This window comes from Canis aureus, chromosome 29 (genome assembly GCF_053574225.1).
Source record: "Canis aureus isolate CA01 chromosome 29, VMU_Caureus_v.1.0, whole genome shotgun sequence".
NCBI classification, from domain to species: Eukaryota; Metazoa; Chordata; class Mammalia; order Carnivora; family Canidae; genus Canis; species Canis aureus.
Genome location: NC_135639.1, coordinates 40,382,879 through 40,406,181, shown reverse-complemented (window position 1 = coordinate 40,406,181; position 23,303 = coordinate 40,382,879). Strand labels below are relative to the sequence as shown.

At 43.2% G+C, this 23,303-nt stretch overlaps 1 protein-coding gene across 10 annotated transcripts in view; it reads right to left on the bottom strand.

Moving 5' to 3' along the window:
- VSTM4 (V-set and transmembrane domain containing 4) overlaps positions 1 to 23,303 on the bottom strand; it is a 100,613-nt gene that overhangs the window by 25,917 nt on the left and 51,393 nt on the right. For 6 of the 10 annotated variants that reach the window (XM_077878616.1, XM_077878614.1, XM_077878611.1 and 3 more), the window contains exons 6-7: positions 5,388 to 5,512; positions 3,380 to 3,441 (exon numbers count right to left, since the gene is read on the bottom strand). In XM_077878616.1, coding sequence (XP_077734742.1) covers positions 3,380 to 3,441; positions 5,388 to 5,512 — 187 coding nt within the window. Of the gene's footprint in view, positions 1 to 3,379; positions 3,442 to 5,387; positions 5,513 to 12,536; positions 12,637 to 23,303 lie in introns of all 10 variants that reach the window. The other 4 variants (XR_013368299.1, XR_013368300.1, XM_077878613.1 and 1 more) reach the window with 2 other exon arrangements.

Genomic DNA, 23,303 nt, shown 5'->3' with positions numbered 1-23,303 from the left:
CATGATCTTCATGGGAAGTGGATTGCTACACCTGTGAGTTGGAGGAACTCACTTTTCTTAAACAGAGTATATGTCCTCACATTCAAAACTGGAGATTGGATGGGGGAGCTCATTGTGAGAATTAACTATAACAACATGCAAAAAGCATGTTTTTTGGTGCTCTCTGGGATATATCCATGGAGTGTCAGTACATAGCTGTTCCTGTTATTAACTGGAGTAAGATTTTGGATTAGAAGCAACAACTCCTGACCAACTCAGGGAGAAAGTAAGGTGGGAAAAATTATAAGAAAAATCCTTTCTCGAGGTAGTTCATAAATATCAGAACAAGGAGAAAAGATCTGAAAAAGGTACACATACACTCACAAAGATGCACAGTGATATGCACAGTTGAGGAAGTGAGGAAAGTTGGTTTAGCCTTTGTGTCCTGCTGAGTTTCCAAAGCCCACCAACAGACTAGAGATCTATTAAAATCAGCAAAGACTGTACAGCTGCATTTGAGGACAAGACAGGGGTAGTCAATAGACCAGACTGGTGAGGAATTTCTGATGATATGAACCAGATAGGATCACACTGAATGGAAAGCCCACTGGAACCCACAATTCACTGCAGGCAGAAGAAGGCTCTCTTTGGAAAAGAGGTGAATCAGCCTCCCCAGAAGAATAGCAGGAGACATGGGTACAAAACGGCATGGGCAGGGGCGAGGCTGAGCCAGGACAGTATGTCTGAACCATGGCCAGAGAGACACCAGACCAAGACTCCACTCTGAGGCAAGAATCCAAATGAGCTGGTTAAAACCTTATGTTTTAGATTCAGAAGGGTCAGATTCAAGTATGCATGACCTTGGGTTCCATCTTGCACCTCCCTGACTTTGCAGCTCAATATGCTCAACTGTAAAAGTAGAATGAGAGAACCTACTCCACAGGGCTGGTGTTCAGGTTCATTAACAAATCTCCATAATGCTGGATAATGCTTTGTGTATGGAGGACATTGCAGCGACCAGAGCAGACAGCCTCCCTGCCTTGATGGGCCATGCATTTTGGTAGAAAGGAGAGGCAATCAACAGATAAATATAAAGTACATCAGGGTGTCTGTCATGAGGAGTGCCATCAGAGGGTGAGAAGTATTTATATAGGATTTCAGGAAGGTTTCTCCATCAAGATGACATGTAAATAGAGACCGTAGGGGATGAGTGACAAGCCACAAGCATAACCTGAAAAGAATGTTCCAGAGTGAACAACTGGTGCAAAGGCCCTTCTAGAACATGCTTGGTATGTTTAAGGACTAGCAATGAGGCCAGTGTGGCCAGAGGGGAACAAAGAAGGGAGACAGCAGGAAAAATAATGTCAAAGAGGTAACAGGGGCTAGATCACATATGGCTGAGCTTTCATGACAGCTACTAGTCAAATGTGGTTTTTAAGCACTTAAAATGTGGCTCTGAAATGAGATGTGCAATAGGCATAAAATACACACTGAATTTTGAAGGTTTTGGAGAACAGAAAGCATGTAAAATATTTCATTAATAATTTTTGCATAGATTATGTGTTCAAGTGATAATCTTTCTGCTATCCTGGGTTAAATAAACCATATTAGTAAAATTGGTTTCACCTATTTCTTTTACTTCTTGAATGTGACTGCTAAAAAATTTAAATGACATATGTGGCTTGCATGATATAGGGTGTTATGGGCCACAGTAACGAATATGGCATTTACATTGAGCAACACGGGAAGTAAATAGAAATGCACATAAAGTGCTCAGCATATTTCCCAGAACAGAGTGAAAAAAGTTTATAAAACTAGAATTCTATCCCCAGACAAACTACTCAAATGTAAAGGCAAATAAAGATATTTGGGGGGAAGGGCAGCCCCTGTGGCGCAGCGGTTTAGTGCCGCCTGCAGCCTGGGGTGTGATCTTGGAGGCCCGGGATCGAGTCCCATGTCGGGCTCCCTGAATGGAGCCTGCTTCTCCCTCTGCCTATGTCTCTGCCTGTCTCTCTCTCTCTCTCTCTCTCTCTCTCTGTGTGTGTGTGTGTGTCTCTATGAATAAATAATTAAAAATCTTTAAAAAAAAAAGATATTTGGGGGGAAGACTTTGGATTCAAGAAAGAATAATAATAAAACTAGTAAATGTTTAGTTCAAATAACTGTTTAGAATGTAGGGATGAAGTTTAATGAAATCAGCAAGTAATAACTATTGAAATATGAAACAAAGTAAAATAAAAAAGAATCTGAGGTAAAACTGGATACATTCCCAAATTCCCAATGGATCAAAGAAAAACCGGCAAAAAACAAAAACAAAAACAAAAAAAAAAAACACCTAACAAACAGGTACGGAAAGGGAAAAATAGTTAACTCTGTATGGAGGAAGCCTGGCAAACACCACCCTAACCAAGCTATTGCAATTAATGTCACCATCAATAAGACATATTGCCATCATGCATCCCTGAAAAAATGCAATGAGAAGGAAATATCACCTCTGTGTTCTTCTCCAAAATCCAGAACCTTATCTCTACTCATCAGAAAACCTCAGAGAAAGACTAGGGAATGTCACAGACTGGAGGAGACTAAGGGCACATTGACAATTAAGTGCAATATGATAGCTTGGACTGGATCCTGGAACAGGAAAAGAACATGGGTGGAAAAACTGCTGAAATCTGGTCAAAGTCTGGAGTGTGGTTAATGGCAATGTGCTTATGGTAATCCTACTTTTGACAAAGACACCATGGCTATGTGAGGTGCTAACCCTAGGAGAAGCTGGGCAAAGGGCAGACAGGAACTCTCCATATCTTTACAACTCTTTTGTAAATCTAAAGTTCTTTCAAAATAAATAGCTATGATATATTTTCTGTAAGGTTCTTCAGCAGTCTCTTCAGAGTAGTTAACAGGTAAATTTATATAAGCAGGTCCATATTCTATTATACCTTCCAGAGTGTGGCTTTTTCTTCCTTGTTTTTGAAAAATAGTAATTTTTTTAAAGATTTTATTTATTTATTCATGAGAGACACACAGAGAGAGAGGCAGAGACACAGGCAGAGGGAGAAGCAGGCTCTGTGCAGGGAGCCCTATGTGGGACTTGATCCCAGGACTCCAAGATCACGCCCTGGACCAAAGGCAGGCGCTAAACTGCTGAGCCTCCCAGGGATCTCTGAAAAATAGTATTTTTAATGGAACATTGTTCTACTTGAATTTTTAAAAGCCACTCTAGGAACCAGATGTGGAGAAAAGATGGCTTAAAAGCTGACCCAACAAGACAGAATGTCTCTCCTTGGGGTCTAAGCACAAAGAACTTTCAGCATGTTTTGAGTCAACGAAGGTACTACTTGGACCTCAAGTGTGTTTAAGGCTTGAAGGAACACCAACAACACAAAATATGATTACTCACCAGGGTGACTTTTCTTTGTGGTTTCAGCAGCTTCGGTTTATGGAATGTGGCAGCCACAGGAGCTGTGGAAGGATGTCAAGGGTTTAGCTTGCAATTCTTCCCAGGGCTCTTAATGCCCACATATCATGAGTATCATAGACACTCTGTGGAGACACACAGATCCCTTCCTGCCCCCATGGAAGAAGTCCGGTTTCTGATCTAGTTATCACTGGGTGCCCCCTGATGGAGAGCAATCCTCCCCTAGTCCTTTTTTTTTGTTTTTTTTGTTTGTATATTTTTTATTGGAGTTCGACTTGCCAACATATAGCATAACACCCAGTGCTCATCCCCTCAAGTTCCCCCTCAGTGCCCGTCATCCAGTCACCCCAATCCCCCGCCCACCTCCCTTTCCACCATCCCTTGTTTGTTTCCCAGAGTTAGGAGTCTCTCATGTTCCGTCACCCTCACGGATATTTCCCACTCATTTTCTCTCCTTTCCTCTTTATTCCCTTTCACTATTTTTTATATTCCCCAAATGAATGAGACCATGTAATGTTTGTCCTTCTCTGATTGACTTACTTCACTCAGCATAATACCCTCCAGGTTTCTCTTCAAATAGTATAAATCTTTTATCTTTTGCTCCCCTAGTCTTTGTACATGTCATCCTCTCCCATCAGCGAGGTCAATGAAACAACTCTGTGTAAAACAAACACTGTCAACTACAAAGAGGTCAGAGAACCAGGTGAGAACCAGGTGAGAACCAGGTACGTTTGGTAAAGCCTGAAGCTGCGAACTTCCCTGGGACTTCATCCTAACTACACATTAACAGTTGAAGCAGTGACCTTGCCCCTCACAGCAGCCCTGAGAGGTCAGCAGAGGAGAAAACTGAGGCTTTTCTCTCAAGTATCATGTAACAAGTATTTCAATATTTTGGACCTTAAAAACTTGACCTTGAAAGTCGGGAAGACCTCACCTCCATGCCAGGTTCTACCACTTAGCTCTCTGAGGCTCACTTTCACCTTTTGTAAGGTAGGGTACTATCTACTTCTGATTGAATGAGACGTTGTGGCAGGATTCTCTGCCCCCTTCTTTCCCTAGATCTACACTTGTCATGCTTCCCAGAATGCCTAGGCCTTCCAACTCCTCTTTCTACCCAACGTGTATTCAGCCTGAGCACCAATGTCTTTCAGCAAAGGAACCCAAAGACTCTTAGGGGACAGTCCTAGGACTTCCAACTACATTTGAAATTCTTTGAGGTATGAACATCTCCAAAACTGGCCACAGTTATTTTAGAAACTATCTGTAAATGATCTTTTTTTTTTTTTAATTTTTATTTATTTATGATAGTCACAGAGAGAGAGAGAGAGAGGCAGAGACACAGGCAGAGGGAGAAGCAGGCTCCATGCACCGGGAGCCTGATGTGGGATTCGATCCCGGGTCTCCAGGATCGCGCCCTGGGCCAAAGGCAGGCGCCAAACCGCTGCACCACCCAGGGATCCCCTGTAAATGATCTTATTCTAAGACATGAGCAGTTCTCTTCTAGACAAACACTCTTTTTCTCACCTATGTTACTCTACATTATAACTGGAATCAAAGACTAACCCTCATTGTATCCCCAGTACAAATCCAAAATAAACTCTATACCTGGTTTACATCTTTGGAAATATCAGAGAGGCTTCGTTCCCTTGAATGAACCAAGATTATGTTGATACTCGTTTGTCCCACCCCACCATGTGTGACCATGGTAATAGTTCAAAATGAAATACACTGTGGAATCAATCTGTGCATGTTGAACCCCCATCTGTCCACAAAGCCAGGCTGGGCCAATGCATCACCCTTCGCCCTGCCCCAGTGATGGTGCTCAATTATGATCAAAATCTAAGTGGGGTTCTCCAGGCCATATAATCATGGATGTCATGTCCTCCATCTGTCGTCTACTCCTCCTGTCCCAATCCCATTTCAAACCTCAGACCCATTCTAGATCAGCCATGCTGGTTCCCACGTGGGTAACAGTAGGCTAGCTTCCTACCTTTGGCAGGGACTGCAGGAGGGACATCAGCCTTCTCCTTCTGCCTCTTGCCCTTCTTGGGTTCCAATGGGGCCAAGCTGGTCACACTGGTAACAGTCTCCCCTGAGCTATAGAAGAAAAGAGTCCTGGTGAAGGCAAAAACAGGTTTGTTCCAGGGAAAGGGAAAAGAAGCAATAATTTCTGTGTGCTTCCTGACTACTTATGTAAGGTAAAGTCATCTTAGGGCTGGACTGGGATCACTCTGTGATTATCTCCAGGGATGTCTGGAACTCTCATACTGACCTGTGGCTAAGATAAGGATGATGAGATGAGCTAGAGATTTATAATGTGCTGTTTAAAGTTCAAAGATCCCCGGAGAGATCCAGGGCCAGCTTGTCTACAGTTATAGATACAGAGATTGATGGTTTATGCTGGTTGCATCAGTTACACAGTTTGGCTTGGCCACATCACCAGTAGGATTTACAATACTAATAGAAACTTCTGCTTGGACTACCCTAAAACCAAGATGCTTTGCATGTATTTTTGTGGTTCACAGTCCACAAACAGAGCACCTCTTATGCAAGGGAGAAAGGACCCTGGGAGCTACATCCAGAAGTCTCCAGGGTCCCCATGCTTGTTCATACTTTCTTCTCCCACTATACCTTTACCTATAGTAGAGGGTAAGTGGCTTCATCGTGAGGAGGGCTGTAGTATCAGGTTCTTCCTGTTACCCAGAATGATGGTGCTAATAAGCCTTATATTGCAGGTAAGAAAACCAAGACATAAAGAAGCTAAGTGGCAAAAGTTACAAACACAGACCAGCTTGATGTGAAACCTTGATGCTACATGTGGGATGGAGCCCACGCACTTCCTTAAATGGTATCACTCTTATCTCAAGTGCATCATATTAGCTCCAGCAACCCATAGGGAGGTCCCTTTTGAATCTCTTGTCCTCAGGCACATGTTCCAGCCAGGAGGGATGCAGTTACAAGAGACTATCTCCCTAATACATTTCCATAATTTCCAGAAATCCCTATGACTATGACCAACTGCCTAATAATCAAAATGAAAGAAGACAGTAAACAGTCATCACACAAGGGGAAAGGCTCTTATCTATGAAAACACGCTAAAGCTCCTTCACAAAAGGAAGCCAAATTAAAACACACTGCACTTCCTTTCTCCACCTATCAGAATGATAATAATCACTTTGGAAGCAAAGCACTCTTTTGCCAAGGATGCAGGGAATCAGGTACTCCGAAATACGGCTGGTACGAGTATAAACCCTTCCCGAAGGAGAATAACTTGGCAATCAGAATAACTTGGCACTCAGAATAACTTGGCAATCAGAATTATAGAGGCTCATACTCTGACCCAGCAATTTCACTTCCGGGAATTCATTCCGTGGATATCTTTGCACGTGTATGAAATGTACATATCAGATTTGTCCTTATGGTGCTATTGTTGATAGCAACCGATCAGAAAGAACCCAACTGTCCATCAGCAGGGGACTGATTAAGGAAATGATGGTGAGTCCACAAATACACATGTGGGGTTCTCTGCAGCCGCAAAGAGGAATGGGAAGCTATTTATGTGCTGATGAGGAAAGATACATCACTAAGTGGAAAAGCTAGGTGTGAGACAATGTGTTAAATGTGCCCCTTTTAGTATAAAAAACAGGGAAAAATAAAAATACATATTAGCATTTGCATACACATGCTTAAAGAAACTGGAAGTAGTCACAAGAATTCTAAAATAGTGGGGGGCCTGGGTGGCTCAGTCAGTTAAGTGTCCAACTCTTGGTTTTAGTTCAGGGCATGATCTCGGGCTCATGAGATCCACCCTGGTATCGGGCTCTGTGCTCAGCGCAGAGTCTGCTTGGGATTTTCTGCTTCTCCCTCTCCCTCTGCCCCTCCTTCCACTTGCCCATTCTCTCTCTCTGTCTCAAATAATGAATGAATGAATGAGGGTGCTGAGAAACTAAGCAGATAGGAGATCCAGCAGGAAGAATTATCACTATATATATTTTTTTAGTCACTTATTTAACTTTTAAATTTTAATTATTAAGCCACATGATTATACAATCATTAAAAAACATAATCATTGCAAAAGAGTTAAACACAAATAAGTATCTGTATACATTTAATACGAGAAGGTAGGCTATTCTAATAGTCCTAGGATTTTAAAAACGAAGAAAGACTGACTCGCATGTTGTGGGAAAAATTCCAAGAATACGGATCACACTGAGATTCCCCAAAGATGATTTATTTTTACTGGGAACTGAAACTCCAACTGGCCATAGGTTTAGAAGACAGGGTCAACTGTGTAAATTCACAAATAGCCCAAAGGAATGTGCATTTACAAAATGCTGACCATTAAGAAGAAACAAAGGATCAAAACCTCTCAGAATTGCCCAAATACACAACCACCTGTACGGTTTCATCTCATAGCTTTAAACTCTTGAAGTGTTTAATTCTTTCTTTCCATTATAAATTGATGCATGGTCATGTTTTCAAATGGTAATGACAGGCATGGAGGAAAAAAAAGGAAAATAAATAAGTCTATCCTAACCAAAACACAACCTTCTTAAATATTTATTTTCCTCTTTCTTGTTTAATTTTTTTAATGGCCTTCATTTTTTTTTAAAGACAAGTTTTAGGTTCACAGCAAAATGGAGCAAAAGGTACAGAGATTTTTTTCATATGTCCGCTGCCCGCCCCCCCCCCCCCCCCCGCACCACCACCACCACATGCACAGCCTCTGCCATCATCAACCCCCTGCCACGGTGGGATATTTGTTATAATTGATGAACTTACATCAACATGTCATTGGCACCCAAAGTCCGTAATCACCTTGGGTGAGTTCCATGCCTTTGGACCAGTATATAATGTATTCGCTGTTGTAGTGTCATACAGAATAACTGAACTGCCACGAAAACCCACCGTACTCCACCTATCCATTCCAGCTGCCCAGCAACCCCTGGCAACCACTGATCTATTTACTGTCTCCATAGTTTTGCCTTCTTCAGAATGTCATATAGTGCAATCATACACCATGTAGCCTTTTCAGAAAGGCCTCTTTCACTTAGTAATATGCATTTAAGTTTCCTGCATGTCTTTTCATAGTTTGATAGCTCATTTCTTTTTAGTTTTGAATATTTCCACCTGTCTGGATGTACCACAGCTTATCTATGCATTCCCCTACTACAGAATATGTTGGTTGCTTCCAAGAGTGGACCATTATGAATAACACTGTCATTAAACATCCATGTCATGTTTTCGTGTGGACATAAGTTTCAACTCTTCCTTGATTTTTATATACTGCATTTTTTTTGTTATAATGTATTGTAATTTCCCACCTTTCTGTCTAATCTCTATTTTACATATTGTTACATCCTCATACTTTTCCGGTGAGAAGATATGCCAAGATTTTCTCAGCCATTTCCTGACATCTAAGTAATACTTTATATATGAGTAATATTGCCATAAATATATTTGTGCATCATGGTTTTCCACTCTTATTTTGTTTTAGGTTAGAGTCTTAGGGGTGGAATTACTAGTTCATGGAGTATGACCATTTTAAAGGGTACTGAATTCCCACTGTCAAAATGATCTCCAATAAGTTAGCACTACCTCATAGCCATCCAGTCAATGGACAAGGAAATTTCAGTTTCCAGCCTGTTTAACACCAGGTCTATCAACTTTAAAAAGTTACTCGCTTTATGAATAAAAATGTGATCTCCCTTCTACTTGCATTTCTCTGACTGCCAGTGAGAATGAGCAGTTCCAGCATTTGTCTAATCGTGTTTCCTTTTTTACGAGTGACATATGGACATCTGCTACCATGGATTAGGGTCCTGAGCTTTTCTTATACATTTTCATGCACCTTTTACATCAGTCTGTCATGTCTATTGCAAACATTTCCCCCAATTTCTCTTGAATTTTGGCTTCCTGTTAAATGCACAGTGATTTGTTTCTTTTGCTAAAATCGTTCTGTGTTTTCTTTTTGTCTGTTGCGCCAAGCTTAAATCACCCTCCCCAGCTGTACCCCACACCCCTGCAGAATCAAAGACTTCCCCTTCCTCTTCTCTTTTTTTGGATTTTGTTCTTTAACTCTTTAGCATAAATGAATGTTTTGGGACATCATTTATATAAATGCATGCTATCAGGACCAGAGCTTTCAGTAAGCTAAAAAAGATCTGCTTTGTCATCACTGTTTTCCTTCAAAACAGCAAAACTGCACTAAAACGAAATTTAGCTCTAATTCATACTTCAACAATGAGAATTCATATACAATGAGTCACCCCTATGACATGGCAGATAAATTTGCTCACAGAATATTAAGTCTCCCATTGAGCCAGCAAGACTGGTAGAAATTTTTGACAAAGAAAGTCCACTTTATGATTCACTTACAAGAAAGTTATTCTATATCTTAGATTCGAATGGAACTGTGTTTTGTCTCTGACACAAGGGAGTGAGCATTGCTGGAAGCAGTCAATCCAAAAAAGATAGAAAACAGGCCAGAAACTCTGTCTAAATGAGAGAGCTGTGTGATTGGAAAGCAGTGCTATATGTGGAAAACAGGGCTCTTTCCAGCTCTAACTAGGGCCGCATGGTTGGCACACGTGCGAGGCCTGTGTTGTAACAGGTAGAAGGTTCTGGTCTGGCCACCATCATGGGTGCCTCCCTCTCACAAAAGCTGGGTACCTCCATTCTGTGGCACATGGTGGTCAGATCTATGAATGGACAATGGACAAAGGAAGAAGGCCTGCCCTAAAGCAGGTTCCACTCAGACCCAAGAGGTGACCCTGGGCAAATAACTCACTTCCCGGGCTTCATCCCCCAATCTGTAAAATGGGAGACATACACTTGCCATCTATCACACGGGGTTATTATGAGGGTCAGATGGGCTGGCGGAGCCCAACTTAGATGGGGCATGAAGTAGCTCAGGAACACTGACCAAAATCTCTGGTGTGTGGGGGTAGGGGGGGATGTTTCATGGTGTTACCCACGGAGAACAATGTTGCCACTTGGGTATCTCCTGGCACCATGTCTTGGCCCTGAGGAGAGGGCTACAAGTGACAACTTAAACTTTGATCAGAAAATCTTTCTGCCCAAGATGGTACAGCATGTCCTCCTATTGCTACAGATAGAGTGGTGCTCTAGAAGAACCAGCACAGCATACAGCAGGCAGGGAAAGAGAAGGAAGAGGCCGCACCCCAGAGCAATGCACACCAGATGAGGCAGGCAATCTGGATTTTGCTAGGTATTGAACATACTGTGAGCAAACTATATTTTGCCAAACTTTGGTATGAGCTATGTTTGTCTCTATCCTAGGCAAAACACTATAAAAAGTGTGTGATATCTATAATCTCTGACCCTCCCAGACAGGGAAATGAAGCCTCAAAGAGGTCCAGGCAGGAGACATGGGATCTGATCCAGGGCAGCCTGCCTCCTTGGCCCTGAAGAAAGGACTCTGGGTCCAGCCCAGACAACAGAGAATAAGAAAACTAGGACAAGAAGAGGATAAATCAAGCCAGATGCACAATGGCTGCTCTGGGCTTAAACTGGCACCCTAAAAAGAAGGTACTGAAAGGTCATATTAACATTCCACTGCATTTAAGTTTGTACTAAATCTGGGACTGTTACAGCTGCTGAAGCCCAGCCTGGATGGGAAGAAGAGGGGCCAACCTGACTGCTGGGAGCTTGGGAGGTGGGAGCTGTGGCACCAGCTGTGGCTGGTGTCTAAGACCAAGGGCCACCTGGGCCCAAGACTGGGCAGTGGAGGAGGGGGGCATGTTCTTGTGCCTGGAATGATCTGAAATAAGAGAGGTCAGCTATCAAAATGGAGGTGGGAGGGGGTAGGCTGGACATGTGGAAATTTGGTGCCTCTACTATATAGGTAAGAGTTTGGGGAGTAGAAAAAAAACAATAAAACAGCACAAACAGGGCTGATCCCCTCAAAGAACATAATTATAACTAAGACTCATACATGCAGCCACATATTGCTTTCATAACTAAATGTGAGATCAAAGCACCCTCCTATTGAACCACAGTCCTTGTGGCGTATGAGTCCTCACCTCAGTGACCGTCCTAATTCTCGCCTCTCTCTGGGATAATACCAGAGGTGCAGCTAACCACTCATGCCGAGGAGCTTCAGTACATCCAGCCCTTGTTCCCCAGATGCCAAGTGTTTCCTATGGTCCAGAACAATCTTTGTGCCTCAATATAGGAACTGTGAATCAAAATGCTTCCTTGAGGTCTGTTTAATCTTATTTCCCATTGAATGAACAGTTGTCTTCATCCCTGGGCAAACAGCTGTCTGTCACATCTGCAAAGGATTTTGTTGTGGTTTGAACTGGGATGGCCAGAGATGCCAAGTGTTGTTTGTCAATCAAACAAACCCAGCCCAGAAAGCCCTTCATGAATGGGGCTGAGGAAGACGTGCTGGTTCTGATCCTACCGACATCCCCCCAGCCCTGCTTCTTGGAGCCATCTCTTCCCAAACCCTTCTTACTCTGTACTGTCTTTGAAAATCATTGTGTTAGCTCCCTGTCTTATCTGCAGAAATGTCCATGTGCTTCCTTTCCTCTTTCCCACATATCTCAATTTTGACACTGATGATGCCTGATACGGGTCTCCAGAAGATCATGAGCTCCTTGCCAAACAGCTTTGTGCTCTCCTTCCCAAGATTTCACACAATGCACTGATCACCCCATAACCCTGTACTCTGCAATGTCAAGTCTGGAATCATGAAGGAGGAACACTGGTCTCAACAACCATGGCAGCAACTCACTGTCATCACCAGTTAAGGTCAATTATATCTCAATAAGCTGTAGGGAGAAGTGTGATTACAGCCTCTACCCATAGGCTGGCTGCCACTGAGAAAGGACAATGACTCATGCAAAAGGGCAAACTTCCTGATGTCTCGCTCTAGGCTTCGGAACATGTTCTGTGGACTTCCCCTGCCACTGGACTACTCAAGGTTGATGGATACCACATGCCAGGGGCTGCTTAAAAGTTGTAGAACTCCACTCTCAAAGAGGAGCCAAGGGTGCCACTCACTCACGTGACTCTTGAAATGACTTTTCTCATATATGAGTAATTCATGCCAAGAATATAGAACCGTGTCTGCTATGCAATAAGCATTTAATGGGTCTCACTATTATTTTACCAGTATTATTATCATCATTACTGTGGAATCTCCTCTCAGAGTCCTTGAACAGAGAGCCAGACATGACAGTTTTCCGCAACGTAAGCCAGAACCGGTGCACCTAGAAAAGACCGGCAGACGGTCACGGTTGCATTATTTTCTGCTGCTTCCATCGTATGATGTCTTTGCATGCACATTCCAAGCTGTGTCAGAATAAAGCTGCTCCTCTCTGAGGGAGTTGCCAAGGCATCTCTCTGTCCACAGCCTCCATGACCTTTTATTATACATGGTTTATACAAACCGAGAGGTTCTGCTGGGGCTTCTTTGTTAAAGCTCTTCCTTTGCAGTGCCTGCCAGCTTTGTGAAGTCTGAGCAGAGGCTTTGCAAGGCCACTGGTTTCGTTTGTTTATTATTTAAAATCTCAGAATACAGACTGGTAAGATGGGGAGGTGCTTCATTAATATTTAGCAGTTCCATGCAGTGTTCTCGTCTTGGATTGTAATAATGGCAGAGAGAAGTCACTGGGGTTACGTGTCCCACATCTATCGCCTGTATCCCTGGGTTGAGGGTTTGTGTTTGGGTGAGACTGACCCCAGCCATCCCCTGATCACCATGCTTGGTTCATGCTGGCCCCTTAACACTAAGGTGCAATAGTGTTTGCTGTCAGAAAGTGAGACAACTCCTTCATTAGGCTAGAAGGGAACGCACCTGCCACCATCTTTCTCTTCCTGAGGAAAGCCAGCCTGGCCTGAGGATATGCCAATCCTTGAAGGCTGAGAATGGAAGCTACCAACGTAATGACACTGTGTCTCCTAGACAGAACTTCCCAGGGGCCCATCCACCACAGCACCCCTAGTTAGATGAGCCAGCCAAGTCCCTTCCTGGGGAATTACATCTGTGCTAGCTTTCCTGTCACCTGGAATCAAGAGGTTCGTAAATAGTACAGAGGACTAACTATTTATCTAATAGTTGGCAGTTTTATTCCTGCTCCTAGTCTGGGGAGACTAATTTGTGCTTTGCAGGGTTTTATGAGGATTAGAAATAAATCCCATCAAGTGTTCAGAAGTGAAGGTGCAGGGGCACACGGTGAGTAATTACGAGGAATTAGCCCACAGCCACTGACAATCTCACTGAAACCTTACAACGACCCTGAGCGATAGGGACAAAGGCAAATTTGCACCCATTCTGTGGAGGGGAAAAATTTCCAGAGAAGCCAAATGGCCAAAGGCCACCAACCTGCTACGTGCCATGGCTCCAGCTAACACCAAACAGGTGGAATGCTTTTCATATCATACGAGTACCAACCAGGCTCTATCTCACAGGCCAGCCCTCCTCGTGCCTGCGTCTGCCTGGGGGCCCCAGCAGGACACTGAGCCTCAGAGCTGAGGTGGGAGAGCCGGAGAGGAGAAGAGGCACAGTAGGGATATCACGGATGCAGGACAGGGGCCAAGAAAACACAGTGCCATGTCTGCTATCCCTGCACTCACCACCTGGCTTGCTTGGGTGACTGTGGCCAGAGGGGAAGGCACTCAGCGTGTATGTGGGCTAAAACCAACCAACCAAAAACAACAATGGTTGGAGCCTTTGCAAATTGATGCCTATGAGCAGAGCACATGGACCTTTCAAAGTCAGGAGGACGGAGGGCAGATGAATGGCTATCCTCTTCTCTCTTTTCCTTCCATTGCCCCAATTTTCTGTAGAGTCTCCTCCTTATTCACCTGCATGAATGCCAAAACTGAAGCAGTGACCAGCAAGTCTGAGTCTCCTAGCATGCCTGGGACATTAGCCTTGGAGCCGGGTGGCCTGGGCTGCCATCCCTCGCTATTCCACCTCTACCCAGCAAAGACCCAACCACCATCCACATTCTTTGTGTATCAGTTTTCATCTGTAGAATGGGACCATCACCACACCCACTCATGGGGTTGTGGTGAGGAATGAAGAAGATGGTGTGTGGCAATGCTTAGCCCTGTGCTCATCTGGCATCTGGCCCTGCCACCTCCTCCTGCCTCTTCTCCCGGGTGCTCTGCTCTGAATTTCCAGACTACCTCATTCTTGTGGACCAAGTGCCTCTAGACCCCCAGCCTCTTACCCGCTGAACCCCTTTCTCCCCACTTCTGTGCACTGCCCTCCCCCAACCCCCTTCTGGAACACTCTTACCCCTTCTTCTATACTTCGCCCAAATTTCATCTCCAGGAAGTTTCCCTACTATTCACCAACCCCAAAGACGGGGTTAGGAGCACCTCTTCTGGGTGCTGGTGTCAGCTTTGTGGGTACCACATGGGTCTACCACAGTTTTGCTTCTCTAGTTCTCCCATTTGACGTGGACCTCAAAGGCATGGGCTGTGTGTTATTTCATCCTTGCCCTAGGGCCTGACAAGAAGTCCTTTATAGAGGAATCACTCATAAATATTTCATAAGTATGATCGAATAATAACAGAACCACTTGCACAGAGCTCACCATTTGCCAGGACAGTTAGAAGCACTTTATACAGACTAATTCAGTCAATCCTCCCAATACCACTATGTGCTAGGGCTATCTTTGCCCCAATTTCATCAGAGAGGTAGAAAACCTAGTCAAAGGTACACAGCAATCAGCGCCAGAGTCCAGATTTGAAACAGCAGCCTGGCCCCAGAATCTTTAAACATCACAGATTACCTTCCACAGAAGAAACAAATTCTGTAATACTACCACTCTGCAATATTATGAAAGTGAAGCAAGTAGTTACATATCTGACTTTAGAGTTGATATGTTTACATTCTCTTTGAAATCATTTCTGCCTTCATGCTAAGATCCTGAATAAATCAATTATTAATTAAATCTCATAAATTATTAATTAATTCTTTGACTGCAGGGGTATGTTTTTAAAAAAAAATCTCTGATGGTTCAGAAAAAAATTAAAAAATGCTTTAAACTAAGCTCACAAACCACAGTAATCCTGTGCCTGTAATTTATCCAACATATAGTCTGTGCTCCTGTTTATCCATGAAGAAGCATACACACCAGAAAACATGAAGAAAGCTCAGATTCCTTCTGTCATAACTGCTGTTGGCATGGGGAATACGTTGTCCACTTCAATGTCTCCCATTTACAAATATTTTATTATCTCAAACTCATAAGAAGAGGCCAAGCAACAGGTCAGGAAATCTACTGACTAGGAATTGCTTTTTCAGTGCCCATGTCCATCTTCTAGGCAACTTTCTTGAACTTGACCCACAGGAAAGAAGGCATCTGAATCCATGGAAGAAGTGTCATGATGTAGGGACACACCACATCTCTATGCAGTTGGTGGCATTTCATTTTAAATCTGACTTTCCAGGACCTTTTGGAGCAGTTTCATGCTCACCCATTGAGCAGCTTTCAGGGAGCTGCCTTTCCCTAGGGAAGGCACTTTCAAAAGAGCTTGCAGAACCTTGAAATGCTCCTTATGACCCAGCCTTCTCCTCCGGAAAAGCCCTTAGCCATGGGAAAGGAACAGCCTCCCAACCCCAAAGTCAGCACCACCCCTCCCAAGAGATGGCAACTTCCAACTTCTGGAATGACACACGTTCAAGAGGAGACTCGTTTTCCTTCTGTATGAACTTCTCACAATAAGTCATGGAATCCCCTGGGGTCTCCAGGTTCTGCCCTAGTCATTTGGCAGGCCTTCTCGTGGTGACCACAGCCTCAGCACCAGCATGGCCTCTTCCTGAGGGTCCCTCTCCTGCCTGGGGGTTTCTGTTCCTGGCATCTTGCCCTAGCCCTATGCCCTTCCTCCCTTAGGAGGAAGTGGTCAGAAAACAGAGAAGCACATTTGTGCTGTTAATAGCTTGAGATTCTAACAGCCCAGCCTCCCACTGCCATAGCACAGATGGAGCCAGGACGTGGGAGCCCCCGGCACCACAGGGACAGGAAAAGCCTGGGTTCCAGAAATGGAGCACAGTTCAGGCCAGAACTAGCTGAAAGGCAAGGACTAACCAGTTTATTAGCCAGGCACCGTGGCAGGGGATCTCGGCTGTATTAAGGTCAAATTAGCCTGAGGTTCTAATCAGGAAAATGAATACAAATCAGTAGGGCACCTCTGTATGGCCTGAGGTGTAGTGGAGTAAAGACAAGCCTTCCAGAGGTTGATCTGTGGGCTGTCCCAACAAGAGACAGGCCCATGGAGACAGCTTGACTCCGTCACTCAAACAGACTCACTAATAGCACCAGCTGGTAGAGGGGCAGCATCTGAGTTGGACTCTAAGGTCACCCCTGATGTCTGGTTAGGTATCCCATGACTGGGGAAGACCAAACTCTAATGCCCAACAGGCTGGGGTAACCCCCTCACTATACTTGCAGCCTTAGCACTGGCTCAGAATAGGGGCAACCCAAGGGCAAACAAATACTTAGGAGGGGAAGGCAGGATCCCAAACACTGGGCACTGTTGCTAACAATGAAAACCCAGACAGTAGACCACAGCAAGCAAATCGTGAGAAGCACTTGCAGGCTGGCCCCTCACAGCTTCTGAGTTCCCCAGCCATAACGTCCCCCCATAACTGAAATGCCAGTCCTTAGGGCCCTGTAGGGTACCTGCTTTAAAAAAATATATCTTTATCGAGAGATAATTTAGTCACCATAAAACTCATTGATCTTAAGTGTACAATTCAATAATTTTTGGTACATTTATAAAGTGGTGCAACCATCACTACAACACAGTTTGAGAACATTTCTATTACACCCAAAAGTTCCCTCTTGTCCACTTATAGTTAATTCCTGCTTCCACCCTTCCAGCCCTAAGCAACTATTTTCTGTTCCTATGAATTTACCTTTCCTGTACATTCCAAATAAATGACCTCATACCATATGTAGTTTTTTGCATCTGGTTTAGTCCACTTAGCATAATGTTTCTGAGGTTCATCTACGTGCAGCATGTATCAATGGTTTGTTCCTTTTTATTGCCAAATTGTATTTCATGGAGTAGATCACTAAATGTTACTTTTCCATTCATCAGTTGTTGGCTATATTTAGATTGTTTCCAGCTTCTGGTTATGATGAACAAAGCAGGTGGGAACAACTGTATCCATGTCTTTGTGTGGATATATGCTTTTCATTTCTCCTGGGCAGGTCATATGGTAAGTTTATGTTTAATGTTTTAGGAAACTACTAAATCAATTTCCAAAGTGACTATACCATTTTACATTCCCAATGGCAACAGAAAGGGTTCCAGTTTCTCCACATGATCACAAACAGTTGACATTGTAGTGGGTATGTAGTGGCACCACACTATGGTCTTATTTGTACCTCGTAATGGCTGGTGAACATATTTTTATGAACTTGATAGCCATTTGTGTATCTTCTTTTGGGACAGATCCATTCAAATCTTTTTTGCCCTCTTTAAATTGTGTTGTCATCTTATTGAGTTGTAAGAGTTCTTTATATATCCCAGTATTATTTGTTGAAAAGAATGTGCTTTCTCAAATTTTTTTTTAAATAATTTGTGAAGGATTGGTATTTTTTTTTCCCTTTAATTCTTGATAAATTTCACCAGTAAAGCTATATGGGTCTGGGCTTTTCCTGGTTGGAAAGATGTTAGCTAACAATTCAATTTCTTGACTTATTACAGGTTTATTCACATTATAGCTTTTTTAAAAAATCAATTTTGGTGTCTTATTGTTGCTTTTTGTTGCTGAGGCTCTGTTGTTAGGCCCATATACATTTATAATTGTTGTATCTTCCTGGTGTGTTGATCCTTCATAATTTGTAATTTCCTTCTTGGTCTCTAGTAATATTTCTTGTCTTAAATTATAGCTTATGTGAGATTAATTTAGCTACCTCTCTTATTGTTACTATTTGCTGTTACTATTTGCTCTTATTGGTACTGTTCTCTTCCTATGGGTGCTCTCCATTCTCTGCTACTCATGCATGTTGCTTCAGCTAGAGATACACTTGCCCCAACTGTGACCAAAAGCTCAGGATGATAGAGCTATTGGATTCCCTGCTCAATCCCCCTAAGAAGGTCATCTCTGGGGGGAGGGGGAGGCAAAATGGCAGAGGAGTTAGGGTCCCCAAGTCACCTGTCCCCACCAACTTACCTAGATAACTTTCAAATCATCCTGAAAACCTACGAATTCAACCTGAGATTTAAAGAGAGAACAGCTGGAATGCTACAGAGAGAAGAGTTTTCGCTTCTAACAAGGTAGGAAGGCAGAATTTAAAAAAAAGGAATCAAGTGGGGGAGGGACCTTGGGAGGAGCTGGGCTAAGGCCAGGCCTCGAAAGCCTCCGGGACAGGAAAGCCCAGCCCCAGAGAATCAGGAACTTTAAAAATCTGCACTGGAAAAAAGAAAAAAAATCTGCACTGGATTCTTCCCCAACGGAAAGGCACTTAGGGAAATCAGGCAGAACTGCAGGAGGGGCAGTGGAGCCTCCAGTCTCCCGGAGTCACTAGTAGAGGAAGTGCACCCTGGGTAAGAGCACACCACAGACTGTGGGCCGATCTCGGTAAAGGGCTGAACCACGCTCCTGGCAGGGCCTCGAGGAGAAGCTCAGGCAGTGGCTCTGGGCAGAGGGGGCTGCGCCCTGCTGCCTTTGGGAGCCGCCACCCCGGGAGTACAATTCCAGCAGCACAGGCCCCGGATCACAGGGCGCCAGGGGATCCTGTGTTCAGGATCTGGGGTTCTTCCTGAGACAGGTAGAGGCGAGGAGAGCACAGGACAGAGAGGACTCTTAGCCCCCAGGGGCCTCCAAGCTGTGAAGATCAGCACCCCTGCCCCCGGAGCATCAAGGCCAGTGTGGACTGGGAGATTGCAGTAGTTACTCTGAGAGCGGACTCTAGGGCTGGGGAGCTGGCTGCCGCCAGTGTGGTTCTTCTCCCTTGTGTCACCCTGTGCCTGGGATGGAGCGGCCCCCCAGGGAACAGGGCCCTCACGAGGTAAACAGCTCCCAATGAGCCCTCCAGCTGTCAGGGGGGGGGTGGGGCAGCTCCCCCAGGTGCACACACCTGAGAATCAGCACAGCAGGCTCCTCCCCAAGAAGACTAGCTGGAAGGACACAGGAAGAGCAAGTTATTGGCCAAGCAGCACTGGAAAGCTCCAGGGGAGGTCAAAGGATTTACAGTATATAGAACCAGATTATACCCCTCTTTTCTTTTCTTCCTTTCTCCAGTACAACTCGTTTTAGCCACTCTGCACTGAGCAAAATGACTAGAGAGGAGAACTCACCACAAAAGAATCAGAAACACTACTCTCTGCCACAAAGTTACAGAATTTGGATTACAATACGATGTTAGAAAGCCAATTCAGAAGCACAATTATAAAGCTACTAGTGGCTCTGGAAAGAGCATAAAGGAATCAAGAGATTTCATGACTACAGAATTGAGATCTTATCAGGCTGAAATTAAATGAGATGAATCCAAACTGAGGTACTAACGACGAGGGTTAATGAGGTAGAAGAAAGAGTAAGTGACATAGAAGACAAGTTGATGGCAAGGAAGGAAGCTGAGGAAAAAATTGAAAAACAATTAAAAGACTATGAGGAAAGGTTAAGGGAAATAAATGATACCTCAGAAAGAAGAATCTACATATAATTGGGATTCCAGAAAATGCCGAGAGGAAAAGAGGAACAGAAAGCATATCTGAACAAATCATAGCTGGGAACGTCCCTAATTTGGGGAGGGAAATAGACATTCAGATCCAGAAGATAGAGAGGTCCCCCCCAAAATCAATAAAAACCAGTCAACACCTTGACATTTAATAGTGAAATTTGCAAATTCCAAAGATAAATAGAAAATCCTTAAAGCAGCAAGAAACAAGAGATCCCTAACTTATATGGGGAGAACTATTAGATTAACAGCAGACTTCTCCACAGAGACCTGGCAGGCCAGAAAGGGCTGGCAGTATATATTCACGGTCCTAAATGAGAAGAACATGCAGCCAAGAATACTCTATCCAGCAAGGCTCTCATTCAGAAAAGGAAAGATAAAGAGCTGTGAAGATAGGCAGAAACTGAAAGAATATGTGACCACCAAACCAGCTCTGCAAGAAATGTTAAGGGGGACTCTGTAAAAGAAAGAGGAAACCCAAAGAAATAATCCACAAAAACAGGGACTGAATAGGTATTATGATGACATTAAATTCATATCTTTCAATAGTAACTCTGAACGTGAAGGGGCTAAATGATCCCATCAAAAGACACAAGGTTTCAGATTGGATAAAAAAGCAAGACCCATCTATTTGCTGTCTACAAGAGACTAATTTGAGAGCTAAGGACACCTACAGCCTGAAAATGAAAGGTTGGAGAACCATTTACCATTCAAATGGTCCTCAAAAGAAAGCAGGGGTAGCCATCCTTATATCAAATAAATTAAAGTTTATCCCAAAGACTGTAGTAAGAGATGAAAAGGGACACTGTATCATACTTAAAGGATCTATCCAACAAGAGGACCTAGCAATCATGAATATTTATGCCCCTAATGTGGGAACTGCCAAGTATATCAAACAATTAATAACTAAAGTAAATACATACTTAGATAATAATACACTAACACTGGGAGGCTTCAACACGGCAGTTTCTGCAAATGACAGATCTTCTAAGCACAATATCTCCAAAGAAACTAGAGCTTTAAATGATAAACTTGACCAGATGGATTTCACAGACATTTATAGAACTTTACATCCAAATGCAACTGAATACACATTCTTCTCAAGTGCACACGGAACTTTCTCCAGAATAGACCACATACTGGGTCACAAATCAGGTCTCAACAGATACCAAAAGACTGGGATTGTCCCCTGCATATTTTCAGACCATAATGCTTTGAAACTTGAACTCAATCACAGAAGAAATTTGGAAGAAACTCAAACACGTGGAGGTTAAAGACCATCCGGCTAAAAGATGAAAGGGTCAACCAGGAAATTAGAGAAAAATTAGAAAGATTAATGGAAACTAATGAAAAGATACAACCATTCAAAGTCTTTGGGATACAGCAAAAGCAGTCCTAAGAGGGAAATACATCTGAATAAAAGCATCCCTCAAAAAATTGGGAAAAAAAAATCAAATATGCAAGCTAACTTTGCACCTAAAGGAACTGGAAAAGAAAAGCAAATAAAACCTACACCAAGCAGAAGAAGAGAGTTAATAAAGATTTGAGCAGAACTCAATGAAATCGAGACCAGAATAACTGTAGAACAGATAAAAGCAGGAGTTGGTTCTTGGAAAGAATTCATAAGATAGATAAACTATTAACCAGCCTTATTAAAAACAAAACAAAAAAGACTCAAATTAATAAAATCACGAATGAAAAAGGAGAGATCACAACCAACACCAAGGAAATACAAACTATTTTAAAAACATTATGAGCAGCTATATGACAATTAATTAGGCCATGTAGAAAAAAATGGATGTATTTCTGGAAAACCACAAACTACCAAAACTGGAACAGGAAGAAACAGAAAAGCTGAACAGGCCAATAACCAGGGAGGAAATTGAAGCAATCATCAAAAACCTCCCAGGACACAAAAGTCCAGGGCCAGATGGCTTCCCAGGGGAATTCTGTCAAATGTTTAAAGAAGAAACCATACCTATTCTACTAAAACTGTTCAAAAAGATAAAAAGGGATGAAATACTTCCAAACTCGTTCTATGAAGCAAGCATCACCTTAATTCCAAAACCAAGGGATCCCTGGGTGGCTCAGCAGTTTAGCACCTGTGTTTGGTCCAGGGCATGCTACCAGAGTGCCAGGATTGAGTCTCACATTAAGCTCCCTGCATGGAGCCTGCTTCTCCCTCTGTTTGTGTCTCTGCCTCTCTCTCTCTCTCTGTCTCTCTGTCTCTGTCTCTCTCTCACACTCTCTCTGTCTGTCATGAATAAAAAGGAGAATTATAGACCAATATCCATGATGAACACAGATGCAAAAATTCTCAACAAGATACTAGCAAATAGGATCCAACAGTGCATTAAGATTATTCACCATAACCAAGTGGGATTTATCCCCAGGATGCAAGGCTGGTTCAATACTCCTAAAGCAATCAGTGTGATAGATCATATCCACAAGAGAAAAAGCAAGAGCCATATGATCCTCTCAACAGATGCAGAGAAAGCATTTGACAAAATACAGCATCCATTCCTGATCAAAACTCTTCAGAGTAGGGATAGAGGGAACATTTCTCAGCATCTTAGAAGTCATCTACGAAAAGCCTACAGCAAATATCATTCTCAATGGGGAGACACTGAGAGCCTTTCCCCTAAGATCAGGAACAAGACAGGGATGTCCACTCTCACCACTGCTATTCAACATAGTACTAGAAGTCCTAGCCTCAGCAATCAGACAATAAAAAGAAATAAAAGGCATTCAAATTGGCAAAGAAGTCAAACTCTCTGTCTCTGCAGATGACATGATACTGTACATAGAAAACCCAAAAGACTCCACCCCAAGATTGCTAGAACCCATACAGCAATTCCGCAGTGTGGCAGGATACAAAATCAATGCCTGGAAATCAGTGGCATTTCTATACACTAACAATGAAACTGAAGAAAGAGAAATTAAGGTGTCAATCCCATTTACAATTGCACCCAAAAGCATAAGATACCTAGGAATAAATCTAACCAAACCAGTAAAGGATCTATGCCCTAAAAATTACAGAACACTTCTGAAAGAAATTGAGGAAGACACAAAGAGATGGAAAAATATTCCATGCTCATGGGTTGGAAGAATTAATATTGTGAAAATGTCAATGTTACCCAGGACAATTCACACATTTAATGCAATCCCTATCAAAATACCATGGACTTTCTTCAGAGAGTTGGAACAAATCATCTCAAGATTTGTGTGGA